Here is a 25,521-nt window from a genome sequence, read left to right on the forward strand (position 1 = left end):
CGCTTACCAAATAATTAAAACATTACTTTAAAAATAAATCAGACGAATTCTCTAGGTAAAATTTGTTACACTATGTTAAGGCTCATCATATATTGTTATTGTGTAATAGAAACGTGTAAAAAATTAAACCGTTTACTTCACAAAGTCAACGCAGACGAACAAATGGACTGGTGGTCAGCTCTATTTCGTGACCTTTGAAGGGAATTTTTTGTCTTTGTTTTCAGAACTCTCAACTGTCAGCTATATTAAATTTTCCATTCTTTAACCACCGTGTACTGAGTGCGGTTTTCGTTGGTCCAATGAGCTGTTCCCTTCATGTGCATTTAAAATCCATAAGAAATACCTCCCCAGCATGAATCAATTTAAGTGAAATTTTATTTTAAAATTAACACACGGACAGTGTGAACCATAATACATTTCCCACAATAAAAATTGCCAAATTCAAAGCGAAGAAACATTTGATTTTTTTGCATTTGAATTCATCCAACTTCTCTATTTTTTAGCAAACGGAGTTCAACTTATGCTTGACCAGATCTCTTCTGTGATTGACCAACTTCAGTCCATAGATGGAAATCGTCTCTCATGTACTTGTGAACTGATAAAGAGCTCGGTTTAAGGAGATATTTGAATCACATCTTCTAGCCTAAGAGTTAATTCTAGTTGTCTGCTGTCGCGTTATACATTCAAAATGACAGCTAAAGAATAAAAAAAGCCTCATTAGGATAGTAGATTTTGATCATTTTTCGATGCGACAGATTCCCTCAATCCTAGGCAGTGTTAGAATAATAGTTCGACAAGGTAAAACGTTACGGCGAGAAATAAAACAAAAAGAATATTGAGGATAACCGCGATGGTTAATAATATTGGCAGTACAATGAACAAGCGTGCAAAGATTAGAAAAATTTCCAGAATTGCGCATGATAATCAAATCCACTACCACATATTAATTATTTTTCTCTTTTTTTGTGGGACGTGCATTAACGACTCCATCTTGGCCAAGGTTACAATCTCTATTTGAAATTTCGCTCCTCTCTGTAGGGAGAATAATTTTTATCTCTTTTCATTTATTTATTGTGAATTTTTTTCCTAGTTTTCCAGATGGCGAATGATTACAAAGTACATTTGACACAAAACCGAAAAACTGCTGTATTTCAAGATTTCGATATAATTATCCTTCATTGAAATCTGACAAAGAGCTTATACATTATTAATCGTAATATTGATTGCAGTGCTTCAAAAATAAAATACAATAAAGAAAGAATGGAAATATACAAAAATGAAATAAAAATGTTATGGCTCCCACTTCAGGCTGAGGTGAGTTCATTTGTTTTGTCATTTATCTTACTTCAAATTGAAGTACTATTTGTTCGAATTTAACTCAAGGAACTCTTTAGACCTGGCCATATTTCAACTGTTTACGTCCCTCATATTCAAGCTGGTTAGGTAAGATTCAGCTTAGTTAACACATCTAAGATGTTCAACGCTTAAACAATTGGTTCAAAACTGTTTTATTAATGCATCTTACTCATCCTGAAAAAAAAAATACAGTTCATGAGATTATAAGCCTCTTGTAAAATTTTAAAACCATTTTGAAATTGCCCAGCTTTTTTCACAAGCATTTGAATCGTAACGACAGATCACAAATCAGCTCAATTTGATTCCATCTCGCGTAACTTCTAGAGTTTTGTCCATAATGTTCACTTAATAAGAAATATTATATATACAAGGCTAAAAAGTTTAAAAAAAAGGTTACAACCAAACGTTTTCAGCTGTTTGCCACCATCTGAGTGATGATGGCAAACAGCCGATGATGATGGTAAACAGATGAAAACGTTTGGTTTTAACCTTTTTCAACTTTTTAGCCTTGTATATATAATATTTCGAGAGTTTTCTCAGTAACTCTGGACGTTTCTTTACTAGTATGCTTTATTAACTTCATTAGGAACCCTCCTACCATCTGTTGCTGAAAGAAGTCATTAATGTAAGTTTGCATCTCTGTATGTACTTTATCCCAAAGGTTTATTTTCTTTTAATCACCAGATGCTCGCGTCTTGCCCGCGAAAGATCTGACAAACAACTTGTTTTATCTGTAAAATATGATATAAATTGCTTTCAAGTGTATCTGTAAAAAATTTTTTGCGACTCCATCATAACTTAAGGGGAGTCTTTCATCTGATGCCAGAAGGTTTTTACTTTGATGTCAAGATGCAAAAATCAAGCTTCTTGGTAGTTCAGTATATCCTTTTCGCCTGAGATTGTGAAATAACTTTATTTAGTAAAAATTACACAAAAGAAGCTGTAAGCACCTAAAGAAACTTGGTAAAAGTACCCTTTTTAGAAAATATGGATATTTCTACACTACCTTAGGCGAAAATACGCGAAAATAAGAGTTCAATCTTAGTATTACGTAGGTTAGAAAACATTATGGATTTACAAAGAGACTGTCTAAAAAAAGTGGTAAACATTGACTGCAGTACGTTAGAAAAAGAACGTAAACAACAACACAAGTAGCTAAGAATAACTAATAAGCACGTATTCAGTCATTCTTTCTGGTTGTAGACCCCTAGATAACAGTTATTATTACAGATGAAAAATACCTTCATTGTTTAAATTTGGTAGCTGACAATGAAATATTCAAAATTTAGCATGATGCTCTCAAACTTGGAAACATTAACATCATTTCGCCTGCATAAGTTTCATCTCGGGTTTTGTAAAAATTTATTACGTAACATTATCAGTTACTAGGAATTCCAATGAGGTGATGCAAAATTACGTTCCTATTTTGGTTATTATGTGCTCTGCACAGTTTCCCCACGTCTTCAGAAAATGTCGACCATCCACTTATTCAATAAACAGCTACCACCTATATGGTCACTTGATGTCCACAAGGATTGTCTCCAGCCTGTCTGAGTGTGTGACCATGTGTATAACTGAGTTGCACTGCAAAAGTTTGAACTTCCTTTCAATTGATAAGCCATGCGACTTGAATGACGAAGACAGACATACTCACCCAAACGATTATGGACCCAAAGAAGGATATACTTACATGGATATGTTTTTTTAATATATTTATTCCTGGTATTAAAACAAGAGGTTCCGAAATTCAGAAGGCACTATTGCTATGACCGTTTGATATCATATCTTTATTTCACTGTCCCCCTTTTTTTTAGTTTGATAAAAAAAAAAAATGTTAAGAATGAAAATATACTAGATTTTCACGCTCGATATGAGAACAATAATGAAGTTTGCAATTCTTTTGTTCGACTCGAGAACTTAGCTTAAATTATATCTTACAATTTCTCTTATTCGCTTTAAGTCCTGTGCAGAAATACAGCAGGTATGGCCCGAGGCAAAGAGTGGATATTATTGGATAAAGATTGGGAGCAGAGAAGCCCAAGTCTATTGTGTTATGACAAGTTATGGTAAGTAAATAAAGTAGGTTGTTGGTGTTTGGACTTTGGTAATAACCATCAGTTGGAAGGAAAACAATGATCACCTTCACAGCGCTGAAGTGAATTGTCTTGATTCAAAACTGTGTGCCCTTTTTATTGAGAAGAGCTTCACAGCGCGAGAAAAAAATACGAAGAAAAAGTTCCAAGACGAGTTTACTCAGTTCATTCGTTAACAATTTAATTTTTTACCGAAAATAAAGGGAGAAAAAGTCTTCATTAAAGAGCCTTACATTTGGGCGATATCAAAATCTATGTGGTCTCTTTTCCTAGTTCGTTTGCTGTTTTTGGTCCTGATGGATTATCAATTTCATCAATTCAGCCAATTTTAACGTAAAAACGGAACATGTTTCAATGAATCTTATCTTTCTATTCCTTTTCAATTAGGTCAGAAAACTACTCAGACGGTGATATCACGTGATGCGACGTGTTAACGCTTGTAGCTCGAATTTAACTTTCACAATTTACATCAGTTAATAACCTGTTAGGATCATAAGTAAAAGCTAATTTCAAATAAAAAGTTAAAGAAGGGAAAAAGAAAAAAATTACTCGATGCCGGAATAGGTAAAGAGAAATCTATAAAGCTAACTTCGATTAAAGATAAAGATGATTGACCAGGAAGCAGGTTGAGGAAAAAATCAAACAGAAAAAAAAAAGAAAAAAAAAAGAAAACTGTCTAGCAGTTGGGTAGGAGACTACCTGACGATAGACAATGTGTTGCTGTTTTATTGTCTTAATTTGAAAATTGTCATCCATTCACTTATTTTTGTTTGCAAACAGTTACTTAATAAACTGTCTTATTTCTCAGTTAGTTTAGAATAATTCGAAAGCTGGAACTCCATACTATATCTCCCTGCTGACTTTATTTTCACGGAATTGTTATCTTAGTTCTCAATTCTGACATAACATAGGTGGTGGTTGGACTTTGGTAGCAACCATCAGTTGCAAGGAAAACAGTCACCTTCACAGCACTGAAGTAAACTGTCTTGACTCAAAACTGTGTGTCCCTTTTACTGATAAGAACATTTCAGCGAAAAACTATGAGACAGTGACATTCGCAAAGTGCTCCATTTTGAAGGTAAGCTATTAAATACAATTAGGTCAAGCAAGAGTATCTTACCCCCGGGTTCAAACCATTTACTGCAGTATCTTAAATGTTTGCAAAGATTTAATCAGTTGAATTGAGCAATCATTTTTCGGTGCGTAATGTCGAAATCATTCGAGGTTATGCGTAAGCCATCTATAAATCAGGCTAGGATTACTTGTAGACTGATTTTTTGTCATGACCTGCTTATTTAACTGAAAAAAGGTTTTTTAAGAGGTCGACAAACCTACCCAAGACAAGCTATTAATGAACAATATCACATCCACCTACAAAGAAGCTAACACTGACGTCATCCGTAACATCAACAACGAAGCTAAAGACATCGCCGCTAACCTCAAAATCGACGACAGAGCTGAATGCATGACAGATCGGCAAGCATTTATTACATTAAAAGACCATAAAGACAACTTCCAGAACAAACCTATATGCCGACTCATTAACCCAGCCAAGAGCGAAATCGGACGAATAGGTAAAGAGATACTCGAAAACATTAACACTACTCTCAGACAAAAAACCGGACTCAACCAGTGAAGAACTCAGCCTCTGTCATCAACTGGTGCTCCGAAATTCAACACAAGAACCTTCACACTTTTACTGTCTTGGACCTAGAAAACTTCTACCCTTCCATCTCAGAGAAACTTCTAACAGACTCCATCAACTTCGCCAAACAATACATTAATATACCAGACCGCGACGTTTACATTATTATGCAGTCAAGAAAATCGATACTTTTCAACAACGGCACAGCATGGATAGAGAAAGATAACGGCTTCTTGGACGTTACGATGGACTGTTACGACGGTGCGGAAGTTTGCGAGCTTGTTGGATTATTCATTCTTAGCGGTTTATGTAACACCTACGGAAAGAAAAGCATTGGACTGTACAGAGACGACGGACTCGCCGTATTCAAGAACACCCCGGGACCACAAGCCGAAAGAATTAGAAAGGACATCGATAAACACTTCAAAAACCACGGACTGAACATCACCATTCAAACTAACCTCAAGATTGTCAACTATCTCGACGTCACATTCAACCTCAACAACGGAACATTCTACCCATACAGAAAGCCTAACAACCAGCCTTTATGCATCAACGCCAAGTCTAATCACCCCTAACATTATCAAGCAGCTACCCGACTCCATTAATCATAGAATTTCTGAAATTTCCTGCAAGGAAGACGAATTCAACAAAGCAAACACTATCTATAACACCGCCCTCCAATCAAGTGGATCCACAGAAACTCTGTCATACAACAAACACAAACAGACCGCACGACCTAGGACCGCATCTCAAGGACCGCAAAAGAAACATCATCTGGTACGACCCCCCTTTCAGCAGCAGCGTGAAAACCAGCATCGGAAGAACCTTTCTAAAACTTGTATCCAAGCACTTCCCCCGATATCACAAGCACCACACCTTATTCAACAAAAACAACGTCAAAGTGAGCTACAGTTGCATGGCGAACATGGGAGCCATTATCACCAAACACAACAAGAAAGTTCTCTCTAAAAACGACACCCACGGCCGCAACAACAACAGCCTATGCAACTGCAGATCAAAAGGAACCTGCCCACTTGACAATATATGCCTAACCTCCAGCCTTATTTATGACGCCCAAGTAACGTCTTCGACAGATAACACTACTACCACTAAGAACTACATCGGCCTGACTGAAGGAACTTTTAAACAGAGATATACACAGCACAAGGCAACATTCAACCACATACCAAATGCTCTTGCAGTACTGGACTCTCGAAACACGTCTGGCATCTCAAGGACAACACGATTAACTTTAATATTAAATGGTCTATCATCGCAAGAGCTAGCCCCTACAATAATTCCAGCAAACGATGGACCTTTGCTTGACTGAAAAGCTTATGATCATCAAACACAATAACTGCAATCTCGTAAACAAACGTTCTGAACTCATATCCAAGTGTCCAAGTGTCGACATGAACACAAATTTTATCTAAAGAACAATTGACACTCTCCTACTACAATAGTCTTTGTATTACTATTATCCAACGCCCCATTGTTGTAATCACTGCCTTTTCACCTCAATATTACGCCTCTCTCACTTATTGTAAAGATCACGCCACAATTACCTATTGTTTTTACCACTTATTGTAAATATAATATAAACTAGCAGATAGGATTGCTTCTTCATTAAATCTGGCTGATGAGTGCTTAACGCACGAAACTCAGCGTTGCAGCGAATCATGTGTGTTTCCTTCTGGTCACTTATAATACCAAATACATAAACATCCCTTGGGTTGCCGATCTATGTGTCTCTATCAAACAAAAAGTAACCGAGAACAAAATAATTGTTTTGCAAAAATGCCAGAAGGTAAGTAACTAGTCAGAAAAACTGACAGATTTCTTCAGCATATGCCCCTACTACGTTTTTTGGACGCGAGTGTGAGCAGTGTTTAATAACAGTGAATCACTTGGAATTTCTGCGGTGATTGTTTATGGTAAAGAGATTCGTGGCCGAAACTGCAGCACTGTGTTTTTCTAATCTCAGATATTTTCCAGCTTTCCTAAAGATTTTTCCTAAATATTTTGGTTCAAGTAAATCAAATTCGGTCTTCGCATCTTATTCGGACAGCAAAATGCTTTTTCTTCTGCTGCGGAAAGTAACAAAAGGGCGGGGGTGGGGGGGGGGAGGGGGAGGGGTACTGATATGCACATAATGACAATAATTGCCTTAGCATAATTTCCCACCTCTAACTTTGATACTGTTTTTATTCAGGAACCTTCAGAGTTGATGTTCTGGGAAAACCTTTTCAATCCACAATTTTTTATCAGGTACAATTGTATGCATGTTCGAGTTATAAAAACTTGTCTCTTGTTGACGATCCACCATAACCAATTAACTTCTCCTTTACATGTGACTTTAGATTCCGAGTGGTTCACAAAAATTTGATTCCTCATGCGTCGGAAGATCGTAAGTTGTATTTAAATTTACTGTAGTCGGCTTGCCAATCAAAGTTGGCGATGGAGTATTTTAGGTTCGCCTTTATTTGTGTCTAAAAAAGGGCGACCATACTTTTTAGGGCAAGACAGTAGCGCTTACCATGTACTGCATATAGCTGTAACCCTAAAACATACCTTCTCCATACCGAGGGGGGGGGGGGGGGTCGATGTAGATGCTTGCCCGTCCAAAAAATTGGGCGTGTTTGGGAAAACGTTGCATAAAGTGTTTCCATCGTGTGCTTCCGAAATCGGCAATAAACACCCTTTTGCACTTTTCAGGGAATAACGATGAAATGTAAATGACTGATACGATGATGCTAAAAAAGAATGACAATAGAAAAACTAAAAATGATGATGATAACGATGATATTGATAAAAATAAACAGCGAAAAAGCTCATCACCGTGGAATAATCGATAATTTAGGGATAATGAATAAAAATGAATATGTGTGGTAAGATAATTGTCGGATGTCACAGAGGTAACACACAAAAAAAAAAACATCAAAACTCGTTTTTTGACCCACTTCCGAAGTTTGGTTGTTATGTCTCAGGACAGAGTTAGTCTGAATTTCTTTCTTATTCACCCCTTGAACCAGAAATGATGGCTGTATCCAGTTACTTTACGTTAATGAAATCGTCAGTTGGTTTTCTTTATATCAATTATTTTATTACTTTCACCACTATTTATTTTCTGGCTCTTAGTGTTCGATGGACATGACGATGGTGAGTGTGGCATTGTTTGACATTCATCACATTGTAAGAATGAATGAAGGTTTTTCTGATCATTCTTTCCTTAAGTACAACGAAGTCTAAACTTGAGTAATGTAGTACACGCATTTCAGCAATTTTAAAAGTACGCATTGCAGTAAATTCAAAAGTTTCATTGAGGTCTCTATCGCCCATCTAAGGCAGGATAAAAAGGGTTGCTGGAGCCAGTCACAGATCCCTGCGTTGCTGCGTTTGACAGTGGGCGAAGCTCCTTAACTCAAACAATTCCTTCCTAACGCGTCTTAGCTGCCAAGTTGATTACCATCTTATGGGTTGTGACTGTAATTTGTAGATAAATGTACTGTGTACGAAAATGAAAAAAAGAGAAAAAAATTACATTTAGCGGGAGTACGTAGCTACACTTGTCAGTTCCGATTCTCTTTCACGAAAGCGAAGTGATTTACTAAAGTAGAACCATGAACTCAAACAATCCCTGAAATATTTCCAACTTTATCTAATTTTTTCAACAGACCCTGGAAGACGAGCACTGTATGGTTATCCACTATGCTATCGAAACAGTCATGGAATCTTCCTCAACAAGTCCGGAATGTTGTTTGTGAAGTAACTCTACCTCAAAGGAATGTGACAGACAAAATGTCAGAGAGGGAAAAGCACGCTTAGCCATTACTTAAGAGCAAAAAGTTGCATCCTCAAAATAAAATCACGCGAAATTTGTCTTTTCTTTGTAAGTAAGCCTTGTCATAACGCATTGCTATACCTTACAAGAAAAGGAAATATGTTTGCTTTCTTTTGATCAAAGTTAGCCTATGTGGTGTGGCGTATATCGCCTCTTACGATAACATTGCAACATTGAAAGCAATAGGTGGTTTGCAACCATTCTCAAGAGAAACAGGTAACGACGGTGAAAGGAACAAATGCTGGTGGACGAACAAAAGAAACTAATGAGATATCTATTGTTTACGTCCACCAACATGGCGGCGATGTCGTAAGGTGCAAACCACCTACAAAACGTATGATCGAGCTTTTGTATTTTATTTTCTTTTTCAACCGAATAAAACTTAAACTTGACCAGAAAATCTGTGTGATTAGCAAACTCCAGTTCATAGATCAGAATAATTATCTTTTCTAGCCTCTAAACATCTATTTGTAAATTAGTGTAGAGGATATCTTCAGCTTATAGATTTCACGCATGTCGACGCGTCCTCTTGGCAATAAGTCTCTCTCGCCTGTCGCTGTGTTTTGCATTGTAACTGAAAGTGAGAACTGTGATAGAGAGGCCTCATTAAGGTATTTGATCATTTTCCATCGCAACAGATTCCCCTGCCCAATATTACATTGTTTATTTGAATTTTCGCTCTTGAATGAAGGGAACAACATTTTTGAACATTCATTTCTTGTGACTTTTTTTTATCGTATTCCTGCTGGAAAGTGATTGGGACCACATCTGAAACAAAAAGGAAACACTACTGTATTTCTAGATCTCGTTACATATAAGTATACTTCACTGAAATCTGAATTAAAGCTCATAAATTATTCAATAATATATGATTACTTTTGTTCCTTTGAAGTTCCGCTCCTTATTGTTGAGAATAACATTTAAATAATTTATTTCTCGTTACTTTTTTTTATAGTATTCGTGCTGGAATTAAATGAGGACCACACTTGAAACAAACAAAAAAAAGTCTATTGAATTTCAATATCTCGCTACAAATAAGTACACTTCACTTTGAAATCTAAATTAAATCATATTAATTATTGATTATAGCTTTGATTGCTGTATTTCGAAACAAAATTGATAAAAAGTGAAAAGAATAGAACAGAATTGAAAAACTATAGCTCCCATAAGGGGTTGCGTTATCGTTGAGTTGAAAGTAGGTTCACTCTTTTTCTTTCTATTTCACTTCTAAAAGTAATTGCACTATTACCTTTTCAAGTTTAAAACAATAGATGCTGGGAATTACGCGCAAGCCATCTTCCCCGAGCTATATTTTCACGGTTTACATTCCTAACGTACAAGCTGGGTACAATTCAATTTAGTTCACAAATAACCCTGATGTTCAATAGTACAATAGATTCAAAACTGATTTGTCAGCGTAACTTAATTATCCTGGGAAAAAGAATAGAAATAGAATTTTTATGAGTGTTATGAAATTGCCTGGGTTTTCCAGAAGCATTTTTAATTAAAATGAAATGATCACCTATCTACTTCATTTGTTCCTTTCCCGCGTAATTTAGAAAGCTTTTTTCAGTAACTTCAAATCTCATTATTATTAGTATACTTAATTAGTTATGTTATGAGTTCTCCTGCCATCTGTCGCTAAAAGAAGTGACTGACGTAAGCTTCAGTTTCTCCATGTGCTTAATTTCAAAGGTTTATTGATTCTTAATTACTTGATGCTCGGAAATGGGAAACAGCCTGATCTATCTCTGAAATATAACAAATATTTCTCACTTCATCGAAAGAAAAGCCTAAGTGTAGTTGAAATGCCTTTTTAATGTCATGTTTAATTCAGAATGCTTCTCCTGAATTCACGATAATCTTTACGCCTGGGTTCGTGAAAAAACGCCATATAATCATGCCTGAAATCAGTTAGACTATCCTTGCTTAAAGCTCCCGTAGAAACTCGATCTTCTATAGCTTGAGTTAAGCAAAGCCTACTTTTCATCATTACTCAAGTTGGGAATCAAGAAGGAGGAATCCTGGTCTGGCTTTTCTCCGCGAATTTAAGCGGCTGAAATGTAGGGCTCCTAACAAATTTGCATGGCTTAAACTTCAATAGGTTGGGGAAAAAAAGTAAAACTATGAACGAATAACTAAATAAGGATCTATTTATCTGTCGGTCCTTGGTTGCAAGATGTAGAACCTAGCATAACATCGTGACAGGTGAAAATGATGTCAACTATAGAATAAACTGTTTACGATATATCCAAGTTTTGTAGTCGACAGTACATTCGAAATTTAGCAATTCGTCTCTTAGAAAAACATCATTTCACCAGCAAATTTAAATCACAGGTCTTTTAAAACCTTATAATTTGGATATATCAACAAAGTTGAAATGGTAAATTGGCCACCGTAAAAGCTGACAAAAGCTGACGTTTCGAGCGTTAGCCCTTCGTCGGAGCGAATAGAGGAATTGTGGGTTGTGTGTGCTTTTAAAGGCAGAAAAATATTACACTGTCATTCCTAATGACGAAGACCTTCTAGCCCCTAAACATTTTTTTGATCAAGGCACTGTTAAGGAACCTAAATCTGAAACACTGCTACGCTTAGCCGAACTAGTGCTCACACTCAATTGTTTTTCATTTGGAAACAACTTCTTCAAACAAACCAATGGCGTAGCGATGGGCACCAAAATGGGACCTAGCTATGCCAATCTTTTTGTAGGCTTTGTCGAACATCAATTTTTCAGCCAATACAACGGGTCCTAACCTGAACTCGACGACTGTATCGGTGCTACTATATATTTGAACTCCGGATAAAGAACAAGTAGAAGGCAGCATGGTCGAGTGGTTAGCGTGTCGGACTTGCAATCCGTCGTTTCCGGGTTCAAGTCCCGCCCTGGCCACTTCTTGGTTTTGTTTCACGGTAGCCCCGAGTTTCAAATCCTCGGCCATGCTTGTAATATAGCCAACTGGTTTGCCTTTGACCAGTTGGGATTCTTAACAACGTTAGGAATTATTTGAATTATTTGTTTAAGTTGTTATTAAAAAGACATTTTTTTCAGGCCTCATTTTCACTACTGCTTAAGTAGTGTTTGTTACTGCGAAGATCACTCGTTCTTTAACCGCACTTCGATATATGACTTTCATATATTCACAAACGTTACAGAGTCAAGTTATCCCATTCGGTCATTTTCTTTTTTTGTTTGGTTGTTTTTACTGCGTTCAGTTTTGATCACTTTGTATAGATAAGTTAAAACAATTAAATCATTGTAACCAATTTAATCAGTTTAATCGATATAAAAGAGAGACAATGTTTCAAACTGTCCCGACTGGTCTTCCTTGCCAGTAAAGTTTCAGGAAGATAACCCAAAGAAAGAGCAGTCATTAAGATCCTAAATGTTAGGGCGAACAGTACACTTAATAAAATGTTGTGTAAATAAGGAATAGTTTGACACATAACTGCATGAATGAATAAATAAGATTTTTCAACCCGAGTCAGTTAGTTAAATGAGATTTTCATAGGAATGTTTCCAACTCCGGGTTTCTCTTCTGATTCTACTTGTCATGAAATTGTTATCCATTTTCTGAAATGCCTTCATAATATAGGTGGTGGTTGGACTTTGGTAGTGACAATCAGTTCTACGAAAAACGATCATCTTGAAAGCGCTGAAGTAAATTGTCTCAAGTCAAAGCTGTGCGTTCCGCTAGCTGAGAACGATATCACAGCGCGAAAACTACGAGACAAAGACATACGTGAAGTTTTACATTTTGAAGTTAACGCTATAAAACGTAGAAACTTTAAGAAAAAGAAACCGAAACTGTACCAAAATCTGGCGATTCCGATGTCCTTGTGAAACGAAATTCGAAAGTAGCTCGGATCTTTGCAGGGGATATCATTGAGCCTATTACTAATTTAGGCTCAAAATACTCACAAACGCTCTCTTTTCTGCACTAGTTATTTCCAAGTTGTTACTAAAATCCGTCCCCCTTGCAGTGATGTGAGCTTAAATACAGCAGAGTGTACACTTTTGCACTCTTAACTTTGGTAATTATTTCTATATAGGGACCTTTCGAGTTAATGTTCTGGAAAAAAACGTCAATTACACTATTTTTTATCAGGTACAATTGAATACTTTCTTAACTTAAGCTTAAGTCTCTTGCTAAATAATAATGCATATAATAAGTATAATGATGTAACTACCTCTTAATACTTTATTTTAGATTCGAAGTGGTTCAGAAAACTTAAGTTCAAGAAGCGGTCGCGGATCGTAAGTTTTGTCGTAATGATAGCAATTATTTATTGTCATTTCGATCCCTGCTTAAAAGAGCTCATCCATAATTCCTCAAGTGACGCCCTAGTCCTAAACATAGGGGGTTGACATACCAAGGAATTGTGCGAGTTTGCAAAAAATTTGCGTGAAACGGTTTGCTTTGTGAGTGGGAAAATTCTAACCCCTTAGCAACTTTCATATGAGAAGAGCGGAAACAGATAAAAATAATTGGTGTGCAAAGATAACGACGGAAATGAAAACTACGACAACTACGGCGACAGCGATAACAATGACTGGAGCAATAATGATGACGAAAATGATCACGATGAAGATAGTAGTAACGATAATGATGAAAACTTAACAATGATAAAAATTGAATCATTTTGGGTATGAGACCTGAAAATAAGCTTGAATTTTAACTTGATTTGAAATATTCAGGACCAGTTCTTTACACGAAGTCTAACCTAAACAACGGTTTTATGCAATCAGCAGTGGGCTTCAGGCTTTCTCTGTAAGAGTGTCGATTTAATTTAATGAATGTCCTTCCGCTGTTAGCTTTCGGCCCCCTTGACACTGTTCACACAGGTAAATGTTCAGGTAAAAGGTTGAGCGAAATTGAGGATTGAGGAGGTTTTGTTAACGGCTAAATTTTGTTTGAATAATCAGACCTTAATATTTAAGAGGATTAATTGAAAAGATATGAATTCAACAATTATTCCCCCTCTCAGTAAGTCAATAAGTACATAGAATTAACACTAACGTAGTGTCCTCAATTTCAAACCATGCAGCAGCTAAAACTCAGGGTTTAGATCATCACCTCATATTCCCCATTCTACCCGGATAAGGAAGGTTGTTTTGCTTTCCAAAGCAAAACGCTTTTCTGTGCTCTTTATAAAGGATTAACTCAGATGGATAAAGTAGATAGAAAAAGAGAGGCTATTGTATTTTGTTCCGCCTTTATTTTTGTCAAATACAGGTGTCCACGCATAATCATTTCTCATCCTTTTCCTTATCAATGGGAGACAAACGATTGTAAAAACATTGACGTCGGGGACCACATTTTCCCCGATTGCCACAGAGGTAATAGAATTGATGAAATATGATGATCATGAGGATTTAGGTGCTCTCGTCCTCGTCTTCAATGAAGCTTAAAAGACCTGGAATAACCGGAGATATTTAATTAATTCAGGGACGGAATGAAGCAAATCCAGAAAGGTAAATTTTTGGAAGCTAACTACAAAGTTTTACTCGAGAAAGGAATTGTTAATAATACAAAGTTGTAAGTAGCTGGAGAGAACTATTCACGAAAATAAGAGTTTAGTTTTAACGAGATTTGAGCGCCAGTTTACGACACACGCAAAGTCAATCTTAGAGGCGTACACCGCAGAAAAAGAATAAAAATGCCACCCTGGGGCGTAAGTAAGTTCTCATTTTAAATAGCACCTCTTTATACTTGCTTAATCCACTTATCTTGACTCTTTTTGTTTGTGGTCATTAGTCTTCGACGGACATGACCATCTTGAGTGTGGCTATCGATGGTATTCATCAAAATGTAGGAGTAATTTATTCCTATTCCAAATGAATCCTTATTCATAGACGATTTATGAATGATTTTCAACCCTTCACCCCCTCCCCTCCCAACATCAGTACGCATATCCGCCATAGTACTTTGAGTACATTCCCCAAGGTTCTGACCATGACCATTTTTATTGAACATTTGTGTAGTTATATAGCTATTTCACTCCCACTATATTTGTTTGATTACATGAAAGAAGCGTTGTTTGTTATTCACACGTTGAACTTGCATAGCAACAAAGTCAAATAAATTCCGTACGTCAACGTCCAAAATAAAGTTTTCAGTGGAAATCGAACTCCTGAAATGAGAGGCGAACGAACATGCGTTAATACCTCAAAAGTAAAATTCCATTCCTCTAGTCATTTGTAATTACAATTATTTTGAACGTTGGCGAACTGGCATATAAGCGTTAGTGAATTGACATTAGCTGTTGGAGAATCGGCCTCATACGTTGACGAACGTACTGTTTGTTGGCGAACTGACACGTTGGCTAACTAGCTCGTTGACGAAGTCACACGTTAGCGAACTGACACGTTGGCGAAACGACTGCTTACCTATGTCTCGATCTATCGCTAGTCCCTCTTAGGGCTCAAAGGGTTAGACCTATATAAACTCGAACCGGAAAACGTTTTTAACATGTTCTTAGAAGCTTTATTATTGTTTCCGACTAAGTTCGCTGGGCTGCAAACTGAGTTGTTGCTCGGTGTGTCATACAATAACAAAGAGCGCATTGTTAGTATTAGCAATGTCCCTGTAGTATTTGAGTCAATCGTCCTGTTAGACCACAATTTTACACCTGTATTTATGCTTATCACTGGAAAAACAAAAAAACGCAAATAAAACAAAGAACAAAAGAAAACAAAACAAAAAAACAAAACAAAAAAGAAAACAAAAGGGAAACTAGCAAAGACGCTCCTAACTGACTCAGCATAGTTATTTTCATAGTAGGTTCTTAAAACGTCCTTATAAAAAATTTTATTCTATGATAATATAATAACAATAATGATAATGATAATAATAATAATAATGATAAAAAAAGTTTAGCATTTTTTATGGTGGGAGAAGCGATGGTAGTAGCTAATCGCAAGAGCCTGACTGTTCTGCTCTGTTCTTGAGTGTAACTTGAGATGTGTTTATTTTCTACCTCGTCTTACTTGACCAGATGTAACATCTTCTGTGCTAGATTAACGTTTCAGCCAGGGGGAGTACCAAACTATGAAAAATGCGATGGCGAATCACGTGCTAAGCATTTGACTTCCATATTTCTTTCCGTTTAAAAACAGACCCTGAAAGACGAGCCTTGTATGGTTGTTGCTACGGCAATCATGGAATCTACCAGGACAACTCAGGAATGATGTTTGTAAAATAACCCTACATAGAGAAATATGGTGAATTATGTCAGCATCTTATGAATTAGTCAAAAACATAGTTTCTAGCATTCGATATCACAACATCTGGGAGAGAAATGTTCGCAATTACTTTTCATTTTATTTTCTTTGCTTTTTCTTTTGATAAGAACAATACATTTATAACTGATTTGAAAATTAGGCAAAGCTATGTATTGATCGAATTTGACGAGCTTAACATTCTGTCATCATGACCGGACAATATTTTTCAATCAATGAAATCTTATTTCGGAAAAAAGATTCCGATTAAAAAAGAATCAAGAATGACTTGTTTACTCCGAGAGCTGGAAAGAATGACAACTATGTTTACAGCACAATAAACCTGCGAGTTTATGTTTTCTTTGTTCTGATTGCCTTCTGCTCTTCTGCAACTCTGTCTCTGAAATTTTTGAAAAAATGACGAACTTTTTAATCTTTAAGTCCGCTCTAAACAGCTTATTTTTCTTTCGCAGGATCAGTCGGGCAAAAATGGGCCCTTCCTGCCCGCTCAGGTAGCCACGGTATCCCTTCATGTTGTCCACGGGCGCTGCCAGCTTTATTGAGTAAAAGAGGTTAATACGTTTGCATGTGCCCCTCCAGATAAAGGTTCCTCCATTTACCCGTGGTTAAAACCTCCCTTAATCATTTTGCCTCACGGTTATCACATTTTAATGCCAAGTGTGACTTTGAACTCAATGAATGTGCTGATTCACCCGAAGGCTCGGAGATCGAAAACTGAAACTTCTGTGATGGCCAATTCTTTTAACTGCCAATACCATGGCTGGTATTAATTCTGAACAAGTCACTGAGTAACAATGTTTATGCAGCACGACTAGTCTATTAACTCTGGTCTGTTAAGATTCTATATCTTCGAAATGGAAACCACGTAAGGAAAATGCTTTGAGCTTACCAATTGTGAAACATAAAGCTTTGTATTCTAACCAGGCCTGACTCTGACCGTGCTTTGTTCGGAAAGGTTCGTTCACTATAATTATTTTTGAAGATGTACAACAGGCGCATGACAATGTAACAAAAAGGTCTAAGCAGCGGTGCAGTCAACAGGTGAACTCAATTCGAAGCACAATCAAGAATGAACCCTTCACCATTAGTGAACAAAGAAGCCTGGCCAACAAGGAAATGGTTGTAAATAAATGGCTTAGCCCAAATGCGCGAGAATATAACTGGCGATCAGTGCTGTGACGCTATGTGGGAACTTGAAAGTTGTGATGCGGTTAGTTCCACGAGCAGTCAAGATATACCAAATTAAATCTTGTTTTCTTATTGCTTACCCGAGCGGACCCATATTTCTTAGATCAACCCTAGCAGGCCCTCGATATCACGGCTACCATGCAAGCGTTTCTTTGTTACTGATTAATTATACGGTAAGGCCTGGGGCAGAGCAAGCCGGCAAGAAGTCTGAAAGCAATCAGACGCCTTGGAGATTTCTCGTCGGCTCGCTTTGCCGCAGGTCTCATTCCTTCTCTTGAGCGTAGAAGCATCCATGCCGTAGCGCTGATACTGAGGACTTTCCCACGGTCTGTATAAATCTTGATGTATTGAGTATTTGTGACATAAAACTGCTTCTAAATAGAAGTCACATTCTTCTCCGTTCTGTGTCAGGAGCTCGAGTGTCTGTGAATAATATTTTATCAACTGTGCAACATACCGCCGGCCAAAGTGCGACGCCGGAAATAACTGAGCCTGGTCGTTAAGTTGAAAGTAAGTTCACTGTTTTTCTTTTTATCTCACTTCTAAGAGTAATTGCACTACTACTTGTTCAAGTTTAAAACAATAGGCATTAGGACTTTACGCTCAAGCCATCTTCCGCAGGCAATATTTTCACGGTTTACATCCCTCACATGCAAGCTGGTTACAATTCAGCTTAGTAAACAAACATCCCTGTTGTTCAACAGTACAACAGTACAATAGATTCAAAACTATTTTGTTAGCGTAACTTAATCATCCTGGGGAAAAGAATAGAAATAGAATTATCACTGTTATAAAATTGCTTAAGTTTTCCCGAAGCATTTTAAATTAAAATGAAACGATCACATATCTACTTCTTTTGTTCCTTTCCCGCGTAATCGAGGAAAACTTTTCGAGTAACTTCTACAATTTTATCATCATTGGTATACTTAATTAGCTAGTATGTTATAAGTTCTCCTACCATCTGTCGCTTAAAGAAGTCACTCAAAAGAGATAAGTTTGAATTTCTCTTTGTGCTAATTTCAAAGGTTTATTCATTTTTAATTACTCAATGCTGGGAAATGGGAAACAGTCTGGTCTGTTTCTGAAATATAACAAATAACCTCCCACTTCATGGAAAAAAAAGCCTAAGTGTATTTGAAGTGCTTTCTTCATGCCAGAAGGTTTGTAATTTGTCGTCAAGTTTAATTCAGAATGCTTCTCCTGAGTTCACGACAATCTTTTCGACTGGGTTCGTGAAAAAAACTCCATATAATCATGCCTGAAATCAGTTAGGCTATCGTAGCCTAAACCTCCAGTAGAAACTCGATCTTCTATAGTTTAATTTAAGCAAAGTCCACTCTTTTTCCATTACTCAGGTTGGGAATCAAGAAGGAGGAATCCTGGTTTAGCTTTTCTCCGCGAATTTAAGCGACTGAAATGTAGGGCTCCTAACAAATTTACATGGCTTAAACTTCAATAGGTTGGGGAAAAAAAGCAAAACTATGAACGAATGACTAAATAAACTTCTATTTATCTATTGATCCTTGGTTGCAAGATGTAGAACCTAGCATAACATCATGACAAGTGAAAACGATGTCAATTATAAAATATATTGTTTTACGATATATATAAGTTTTGTAGTTGACAGTACATTCGAAATTTAGCGATTCATCTCTTAAAAAAAACATCATTTCCGCCAGAAAATTTCTATCACAGGTCTTCAAAATAACTTAGTTCGAAATATGATCCACTTCTAGGAAATTTGATGAGCTGATGCATCTGTATTCTTCTATTCTGGTGATTATATGGTCTGCACAGCTTCACAACGTCTTCGGAAAATGTCGACCTTCGACTTACTCGATAAATAGCTACCACCTATCTGGTCACATGATGTCCACAAGGATTGTCTCCGGTCTCTCTGAGTGTGTGACAATGTGTGCAATTGATGTCCACTGCAAAAGCGTAAACTTCTTCTTAATCAATAAGTCATGTGACTTGAATGAAGCAGACAGACATTCCCACCCAAAAGATTATAGACCGTTTGTAGGATGTGTCTACATGGAAATGTCTACGCCATTCAAAAAGGTCTGTTATTTTAGTTTTTTTCCAGTGTTAAAATGCGAGACTAAAAGATTCTGAAAGAATTGTCCATTGCTTGAGACGAGAACGAACGAGAACTCCGTTTGTTTTTTCTTTTTTTCCTTTTTTCCATCCGAGAACCTAGCTTACATTCGGCTGCAATTTCTCTTATTCGCTTTAAGTCCTGTGCAGAAATTCAGCAAGTATGGCCCAAGGCAAAGAGTGGATACTATTGGATAAAGATTGGAAGCAAAGAAGCTCAGGTTTATTGTGATATGAAGAATTATGGTAAGTTTAAAGAGCCAGAACGTGGGAAAAGTTCTAAATTAAAGAGCCATATTATCCCATGCGGTCACTGTTTTTGTTTGTTTTTGCTGCATTCAATTTTGATCGCTTTGTATAGATAAGATGAATTAATTAAACCGGTTTAATCATTTCAATTAATAAAAAAAGAGTAAGATCTCCTTTGACAGTTAGAAGAAAATTTTAGTCACTATGATCCAAAGTGTTAAAGCGAATGGTACACTTATTAACTTGTTATGTACTTACGGAATAGTTCACACACAATGACTGCATGAATGAATCAATGAGATTTTTCTATAATGCAGTCAGTTCGTTTCTCTTTGGAATGCTGTTATAATATAGGTGGCGGTTGGACTTTGGTGGTGACCATCAGTTCCACGAATAACGATCATCTCGAAAGCGCTAAAGTAAATTGTCTCAACTTAGAGTTATGTGTTCCGCTACCTGAGAAAGACATTACAGCTCGAAAATTGCAAGACATAGACATACACGAACTGCTACATTCTGAAGGTAACGCTGTAGAAAGTAGAAACTTTAAGGAGAACAAATCAAAACTGTACCAAAATCTGAGGTTTCGGCTGTCAAAGGGAAACAGAATTCGAGATTAACTCGAATCTTTGCACGGGATATCGTTGAGCCTATTTACCAGTTCAGGCCGTTGTCTTTTTTTTCCCCAATGATTATTTGTTATTAAAACGTACTTAGGAAAAGTGATAACAGTAGACGACTTTCACCCTTGCAGTGATGTAAGGTAAAATCAGTACAGCAAGCGCGTATATTGTTCACTCCTAACTTTGATACCTATTTATATTTAAGGGACCTTTCGAGTGGATGTTCTGGGAAAAAATGAAAATTACACTATTTTTCATCAGGTATAAAGTTGTATATTTGTTTTAGTTAAACCTCAGTCTCCTGCTAAATAATAAGTATAATAATGCATTTATTTCTTAATACTTCATTACAGATTCCAAGTGGTCCAGAAAACTTCGACTCAACATGCGTTCAGGGAAGGTAAGTTTTATCTTAATGATAGCAACTATCTATTGTCATTTCGACCCTTGGTTAAAAAAAGTGAAAAAGCGTCTTTAATAGTCTCTCACGTGACACCCTAACCCTTCACATAGGAGGTTGACATGCCTAGAAATTGTGCGAGTTCAAAAAACTTTGCATGACACGGTTTGCTTTGTGAGAGAGAAAATTCAAACCCCTTGGTAACTTTCATATAAAAACAACGGGAACAGATAAAAATAATTAGTAAACAAAGACAATGACGGGAATGAAACGACAACGACAACAACGACGATGGCGATAACGATGACTGAAACGATGACGATAATGATGATGAAAATGATAATTGGGATGATAATAATAACTATTATTTTGATAACTTAACGCTGAAAGAAATTGAATAATTTTGGTGATGAGTAAAATTAAGATGAATTTAAATTATTCATACGAAAGAGTTATTCAAAAGGTATATATTCGATAAATATTCTTCTACCCACTCAGTCAATAAGTAGATAGTATTAACACCAACGAGTTGTCCTCAAATGCAAACCATGCTAATGCAAACCTCAACTGCAAACCATGCATAATCATAAAACTCAGGGTTGAGACGATCTCTTCAAATTCCCCATTCTACCGATGTGAATGATGTCCTTTCGCTTTCCAAAGCGAACACACTTTCCTCTGCCCTTAAAGGATCAACTCAGACGAACAAAGTAGGTAAAAAAAAAAGAGAGACTGTTGTGATTTGCCTGTTCTTTTTTTTTGTCAACTACAGGTGTCCGCGCATAATAATTTCTTATTCTTTTCCTTATCAATGGGAGACAAACGATTGTACAGAGATTGACGTCGGTTACCGCATTTTCGCCGGTTGCCACAGAGGTAATAGAAATGATGATATATAATGATGAGTTAGGTGCTCTCGTCCTCGTCTCCAATGAAACTTTGAAGACCTAGAATGACCAGAGACTTTTAAATAAGATAGACCATTCCGGGGGCGGAAAGAAACAAATCCAGAAAGGTGAAATTTTGGAAATTAACCCCATGCTTTTAGTTGAGAAGTTATTTTTAAATAATATAGAGCTATAAGTGGATTAAGAGAAATGTTCTATTCATAAATATATGAGTTTAGTCGCAACGAAATTTGAGGGATTGTGCCAGTTTATGACACACGTAAAGTCAGTCTTAGTGACGCTATTAGGAACAAAAACTTGTGCATGACCCCTTTTCCCTCCCCTCTCCACATACCACAGAGAAAGAATAAAAATGCTACTTTGAAGCGTAAGTAAGTGCGCATTTTAAATATCACCTCTTAATACTTATCAATAATCTGAATAAAGCAGTAAATGGTTTGAACCCGGGGGTAACATGTGAAGGTGTAGTCTGATCGTCCGGGTGAGTATAGTCCTGAGAAGGACTGTTGTCGGTGGCAGTGACTGACGTTTCGACAACCTGTGCGGAAGTCATCATCAGAGTCAAGTGAATGATTGTTGTCAGTAGAATGTTCTTATTCCAGTTCGTGCGCAGAGTCCCAGTCAATGCCTAACCTACAGCACTGACTATTTTCAACGACTGACTCTGGAAAGCTGGTTTACTAACTTAGAACAGACTCCCCTAAACAGATGTCAACAACTACCCGCCCCATACAAACGACTCATTCACGACATAAACATCACAAACGACCGAAAAAGAAAAACCTAGCTTTACCGACAGACCGAAACAGAGCAATCACGACCGACTTACGTCACTTGAGTCATACAGCCAATAACATCAAGGCAAAACCAACCGATCATTTCACACGAACTGGAATAAGAACATTCTACTGACAACAATCATTCACTTGACTCTGATGATGACTTCCGCACTGGTTGTCGAAACGTCAATCACTGCCACCGACAACAGTCCTTCTCAGGACTACACTCACCCGGACGATCAGACTACACCTTCACAATCTGAATAAACCCACTAACTTTGACTCATTCTGTTTATGATTACTAGTATTCGACGGTCACGACGATCGTGAGTGCGGCCATTTGTGGTTTTCATCAAAATGTAGGAGTAAATTGCAACTTATTTCATGTCAAATGAATTGTAATACATAGATGATTTATTAGTACTTTTTATTTATTTACACCCTAATATAGGTACGCATATCCTCCCCATTACTCCATGTACATTTCCCAAGGTTCTAGAAAGAATTGTATGTCTCGATATGTCACGCTAGGGTGAAAGTTTAAGATTCTATACAGTCCTTTTTTTTTTGTAAGAACGTCTAATTTTGCGGCTAAGGCTGAACCTGCCTCATTTTTTTGCGATTTGAACAGGAAAACGTTCTTACATGTTCTTAGAACTTTTATTAGTAAAGAGTATTAAGTACGACAACAAATTGAGTTGTTCTTCGATGTATCGCGCAATAACAAAAACCGCATTGTTAATGTTAACAAATGTCCCTATAGTGTTCGAGTTAATTTTCCCGTCAAAAAAAAAAAAAAAAAAAGGAAGATTAGCAAAATAAAGACGCTCTTAACTGACCCTCAGCCTGGGTATTTTCTTCAAATGTTCTTAAAATTTTGCTTGATCACAGCCTGAACGTTCTTACAAAAAAAAGGGTCTTAGAAATAATAATAATAATGATAATAACAAAAATAATATCAAGGTGGCAGTTTGAGTTCCCGTTAGAAGGAGGACCGTAGACACAACAGAAAAGCTTTTAGGATTAGTTAATGTACATTTATTTTTTACTCCATGGCTCACAGGTTACGGTTTTCGCCCTGTGCTGCCTGATTAGAATGTAGCATTCAGTTGATTTCTCTGCGATAATAATAATAATAATAATAACAATGGTAATTATGAAAAGTGTGTAATAGCTGATCGCTAGAGCCTGTCTTGTTCTGTTTCTGGGTGAAAATTAAGACATGTTTACTTTCACAACGCCTTTCTACCTCGTCTTACCAGACGAGATGTAACATCCTATGAAAACTCCCATGGCAAAATCATATGCTAAGCCCTTCCATATTTTATTCCATTTTAAAACAGACCATGGAAGACGTACCTTGTATGGTTATTGTTCCAACAGTCATGGAATCTACCAGGACAAATCAGGGATGATGTTTGTAAAATAACCCTGCTTCAGAGCAATATGGTGAATTATGTCATCAATATCTAGGAATCAGTCAAGAATATAGATTCAAGTATTCGATACCACCACACCTCCGCAAACACTTTCCATTTTATTAATAACACATTTATAACTTAGTTGCAAATTAGGCAAAGCTATGTTTTGATTAAATTTTACGAGTCTAATATTAATATTTGGTCATCATGGCTGGACAATATTCGTCAATCAATAAATCTTTATGTAGGAAAAACATTTCGCTTGAATAAGAATCAAGGATGATTGTTTATTTCGATAGCCGAGAAAGAAAGACAATTATGTTTGTAGTACAATATGAAATATTTGTTTACAAATAGAATTTTCATGTCTTCACCCGAAATTTAATGTTAAGCAATTCATTACTATGAGTTTCCCATAATTATGATCGAATAATTAGCAATTTAGGACAGGGTAAGTGGTTGGGGGCAATCCTTCATACCCCCTATATAAGAGCGGATTGTTGATCACACGGGGACTCAGAGTAATGTGTCATTCTGCCCTGCTCTTCATTGCAAGACGACGTCTACAACGTTTTCCCACCTCCTCCCCTTGCCTTGTCCTCGTGCTCTCACGGCTTATACTTGGCTTTTTGTTCCCTCACCTTTACTGGGCTGAATATTTTATGTAGCCAATGTCCTAAAAGTATTTATGATAAACTTATTTTGTTATCAGTTTTGTGTTTTGGTTTATTACAATTAAAGCGGCTATGGGCTTTCCCATAGCCATTTTGACCCATATGGAATTTGTCTTTATTTCCCAGTAAACAGAGCTCAGTGAGTACAGTACTCCATTTTATAGTAATATAAGCGAGGGAGAGACATCAAAACCTACAAGAGTCGTTTATGTTTTCTTTGTTCCTATTGTGCTCTGTCTCTTTTTGCAACTCTACCCCTGAAATTTTCCAAAAACTAATGAACTTTTTAATCTTTGAGTCCGCTCTTAACAGCATATTTTCTTTCCTTGGATTAAAACAGGCAAAGATGGACCCGTCCTGTCCGCTCAGGTACCCAATCAGAACACGGGATTCACTTCATATTGTCCACGGGCGCTGCCAGCTTTATAGCAAAAGAGATTAATATATTTGAATGTGCCCCTCCATGCAAAGGCTCCTCCACTCACCCTCGGTAAAAAATCTTCCCAAATTATAAGGCCTCACTGCTACTGCATTACTTATGCCACGTGTCATTTGTGGTCTCAATAATGGTGCTGATTCAACCGAAGGCTCAGACGTCGAAAATTAAAACTTCTTTGACGGCTAATTCTATTAACTGCGAATACCATTTTAGAACTCAATGTGGCTGGTGTTAAGTTAAATTATTACATTCGCTGACAAGCGGGGACACCGCAACAGCTTATGCCAATTACTGCTGGCTCAGTAAACCCACCCATCCCACCCCTGGGGAGGACATCCACCACACAGTAATCTCGTGCGTGGGAAATTAACGTCTCCTACCCCTATCCCTGCAGGAGACGGGGCCTACGGTTTATTCTTCCTTATCCGAGAAGACTTGAATATCTATCCATTTCTTGATATTATAGAAAGGCAGCAAATTCTCCCCAGTTGTTTTAAGACCATGAGTATTGGTCCAGCCGGGGCTCGAACCCTCGACCTGCCGCACAACATAATCCGGCGCT

At 37.0% G+C, this 25,521-nt stretch overlaps 2 protein-coding genes and 1 long non-coding RNA gene across 6 annotated transcripts; 2 read left to right on the top strand and 1 right to left on the bottom strand.

Annotated features, from left to right (window-relative positions):
* The first annotated feature begins 1,234 nt into the window (after positions 1-1,234).
* LOC111331698 (uncharacterized) lies at positions 1,235-9,364 on the top strand. The gene is made up of 8 exons (XM_088755169.1): positions 1,235-1,314; positions 1,943-1,981; positions 3,317-3,422; positions 4,361-4,527; positions 7,310-7,365; positions 7,458-7,504; positions 8,236-8,256; positions 8,772-9,364. The coding sequence occupies exons 1-8, from the start codon at positions 1,261-1,263 to the stop codon at positions 8,864-8,866; spliced, it is 585 nt and encodes a 194-aa protein (XP_088611295.1). The 5' UTR covers positions 1,235-1,260; the 3' UTR covers positions 8,867-9,364.
* On the bottom strand, positions 9,279-10,368 carry LOC148735756 (uncharacterized). Its single transcript, XR_015999320.1, has 2 exons — positions 10,188-10,368; positions 9,279-9,706 (listed from the first exon to the last, which is right to left on the bottom strand). It is a non-coding gene; the product is annotated as an uncharacterized LOC148735756 (long non-coding RNA).
* A 7,195-nt stretch (positions 10,369-17,563) lies between these two features.
* On the top strand, positions 17,564-24,621 carry LOC111331693 (uncharacterized). Of its 4 annotated transcripts, XM_022936852.2 has the most exons (10): positions 17,564-17,692; positions 17,778-17,876; positions 19,103-19,430; positions 19,607-19,712; positions 20,070-20,237; positions 20,544-20,599; positions 20,692-20,738; positions 21,511-21,614; positions 22,731-22,784; positions 23,769-24,621. In XM_022936852.2, exons 3-10 carry the CDS (start codon positions 19,119-19,121, stop codon positions 23,852-23,854), a joined length of 933 nt encoding a protein of 310 aa, XP_022792587.2. In that variant the 5' UTR covers positions 17,564-17,692; positions 17,778-17,876; positions 19,103-19,118; the 3' UTR covers positions 23,855-24,621. The 4 variants fall into 4 exon arrangements, with proteins under 4 accessions (XP_022792587.2, XP_022792590.2, XP_088611378.1 ...); XM_022936855.2 differs by lacking the exon at positions 20,070-20,237; XM_088755252.1 differs by lacking the exon at positions 17,564-17,692 and having other exon boundaries at positions 17,714-17,876.
* The last annotated feature ends 900 nt before the right edge of the window (positions 24,622-25,521 follow it).

The sequence above is a fragment of the Stylophora pistillata genome, chromosome 3 (genome assembly GCF_964205215.1).
Source record: "Stylophora pistillata chromosome 3, jaStyPist1.2, whole genome shotgun sequence".
NCBI classification, from domain to species: Eukaryota; Metazoa; Cnidaria; class Anthozoa; order Scleractinia; family Pocilloporidae; genus Stylophora; species Stylophora pistillata.

Coding starts and splice junctions, on each gene's coding strand:
- LOC111331698 (XM_088755169.1), top strand. CDS start 1,261: ATGGAAATATACAAAAATGAAATAAAAATGTTATGGCTCCCACTTCAG. Junction 3,423..4,360: donor TTGTGTTATGACAAGTTATG/GTAAGTAAATAA, acceptor GACATAACATAG/GTGGTGGTTGGACTTTGGTA. Junction 4,528..7,309: donor CAAAGTGCTCCATTTTGAAG/GTAAGCTATTAA, acceptor GTTTTTATTCAG/GAACCTTCAGAGTTGATGTT.
- LOC111331693 (XM_022936852.2), top strand. CDS start 19,119: ATGCATCTGTATTCTTCTATTCTGGTGATTATATGGTCTGCACAGCTT. Junction 20,600..20,691: donor ATTACACTATTTTTCATCAG/GTATAAAGTTGT, acceptor ACTTCATTACAG/ATTCCAAGTGGTCCAGAAAA. Junction 21,615..22,730: donor TTTCGCCGGTTGCCACAGAG/GTAATAGAAATG, acceptor TATGATTACTAG/TATTCGACGGTCACGACGAT.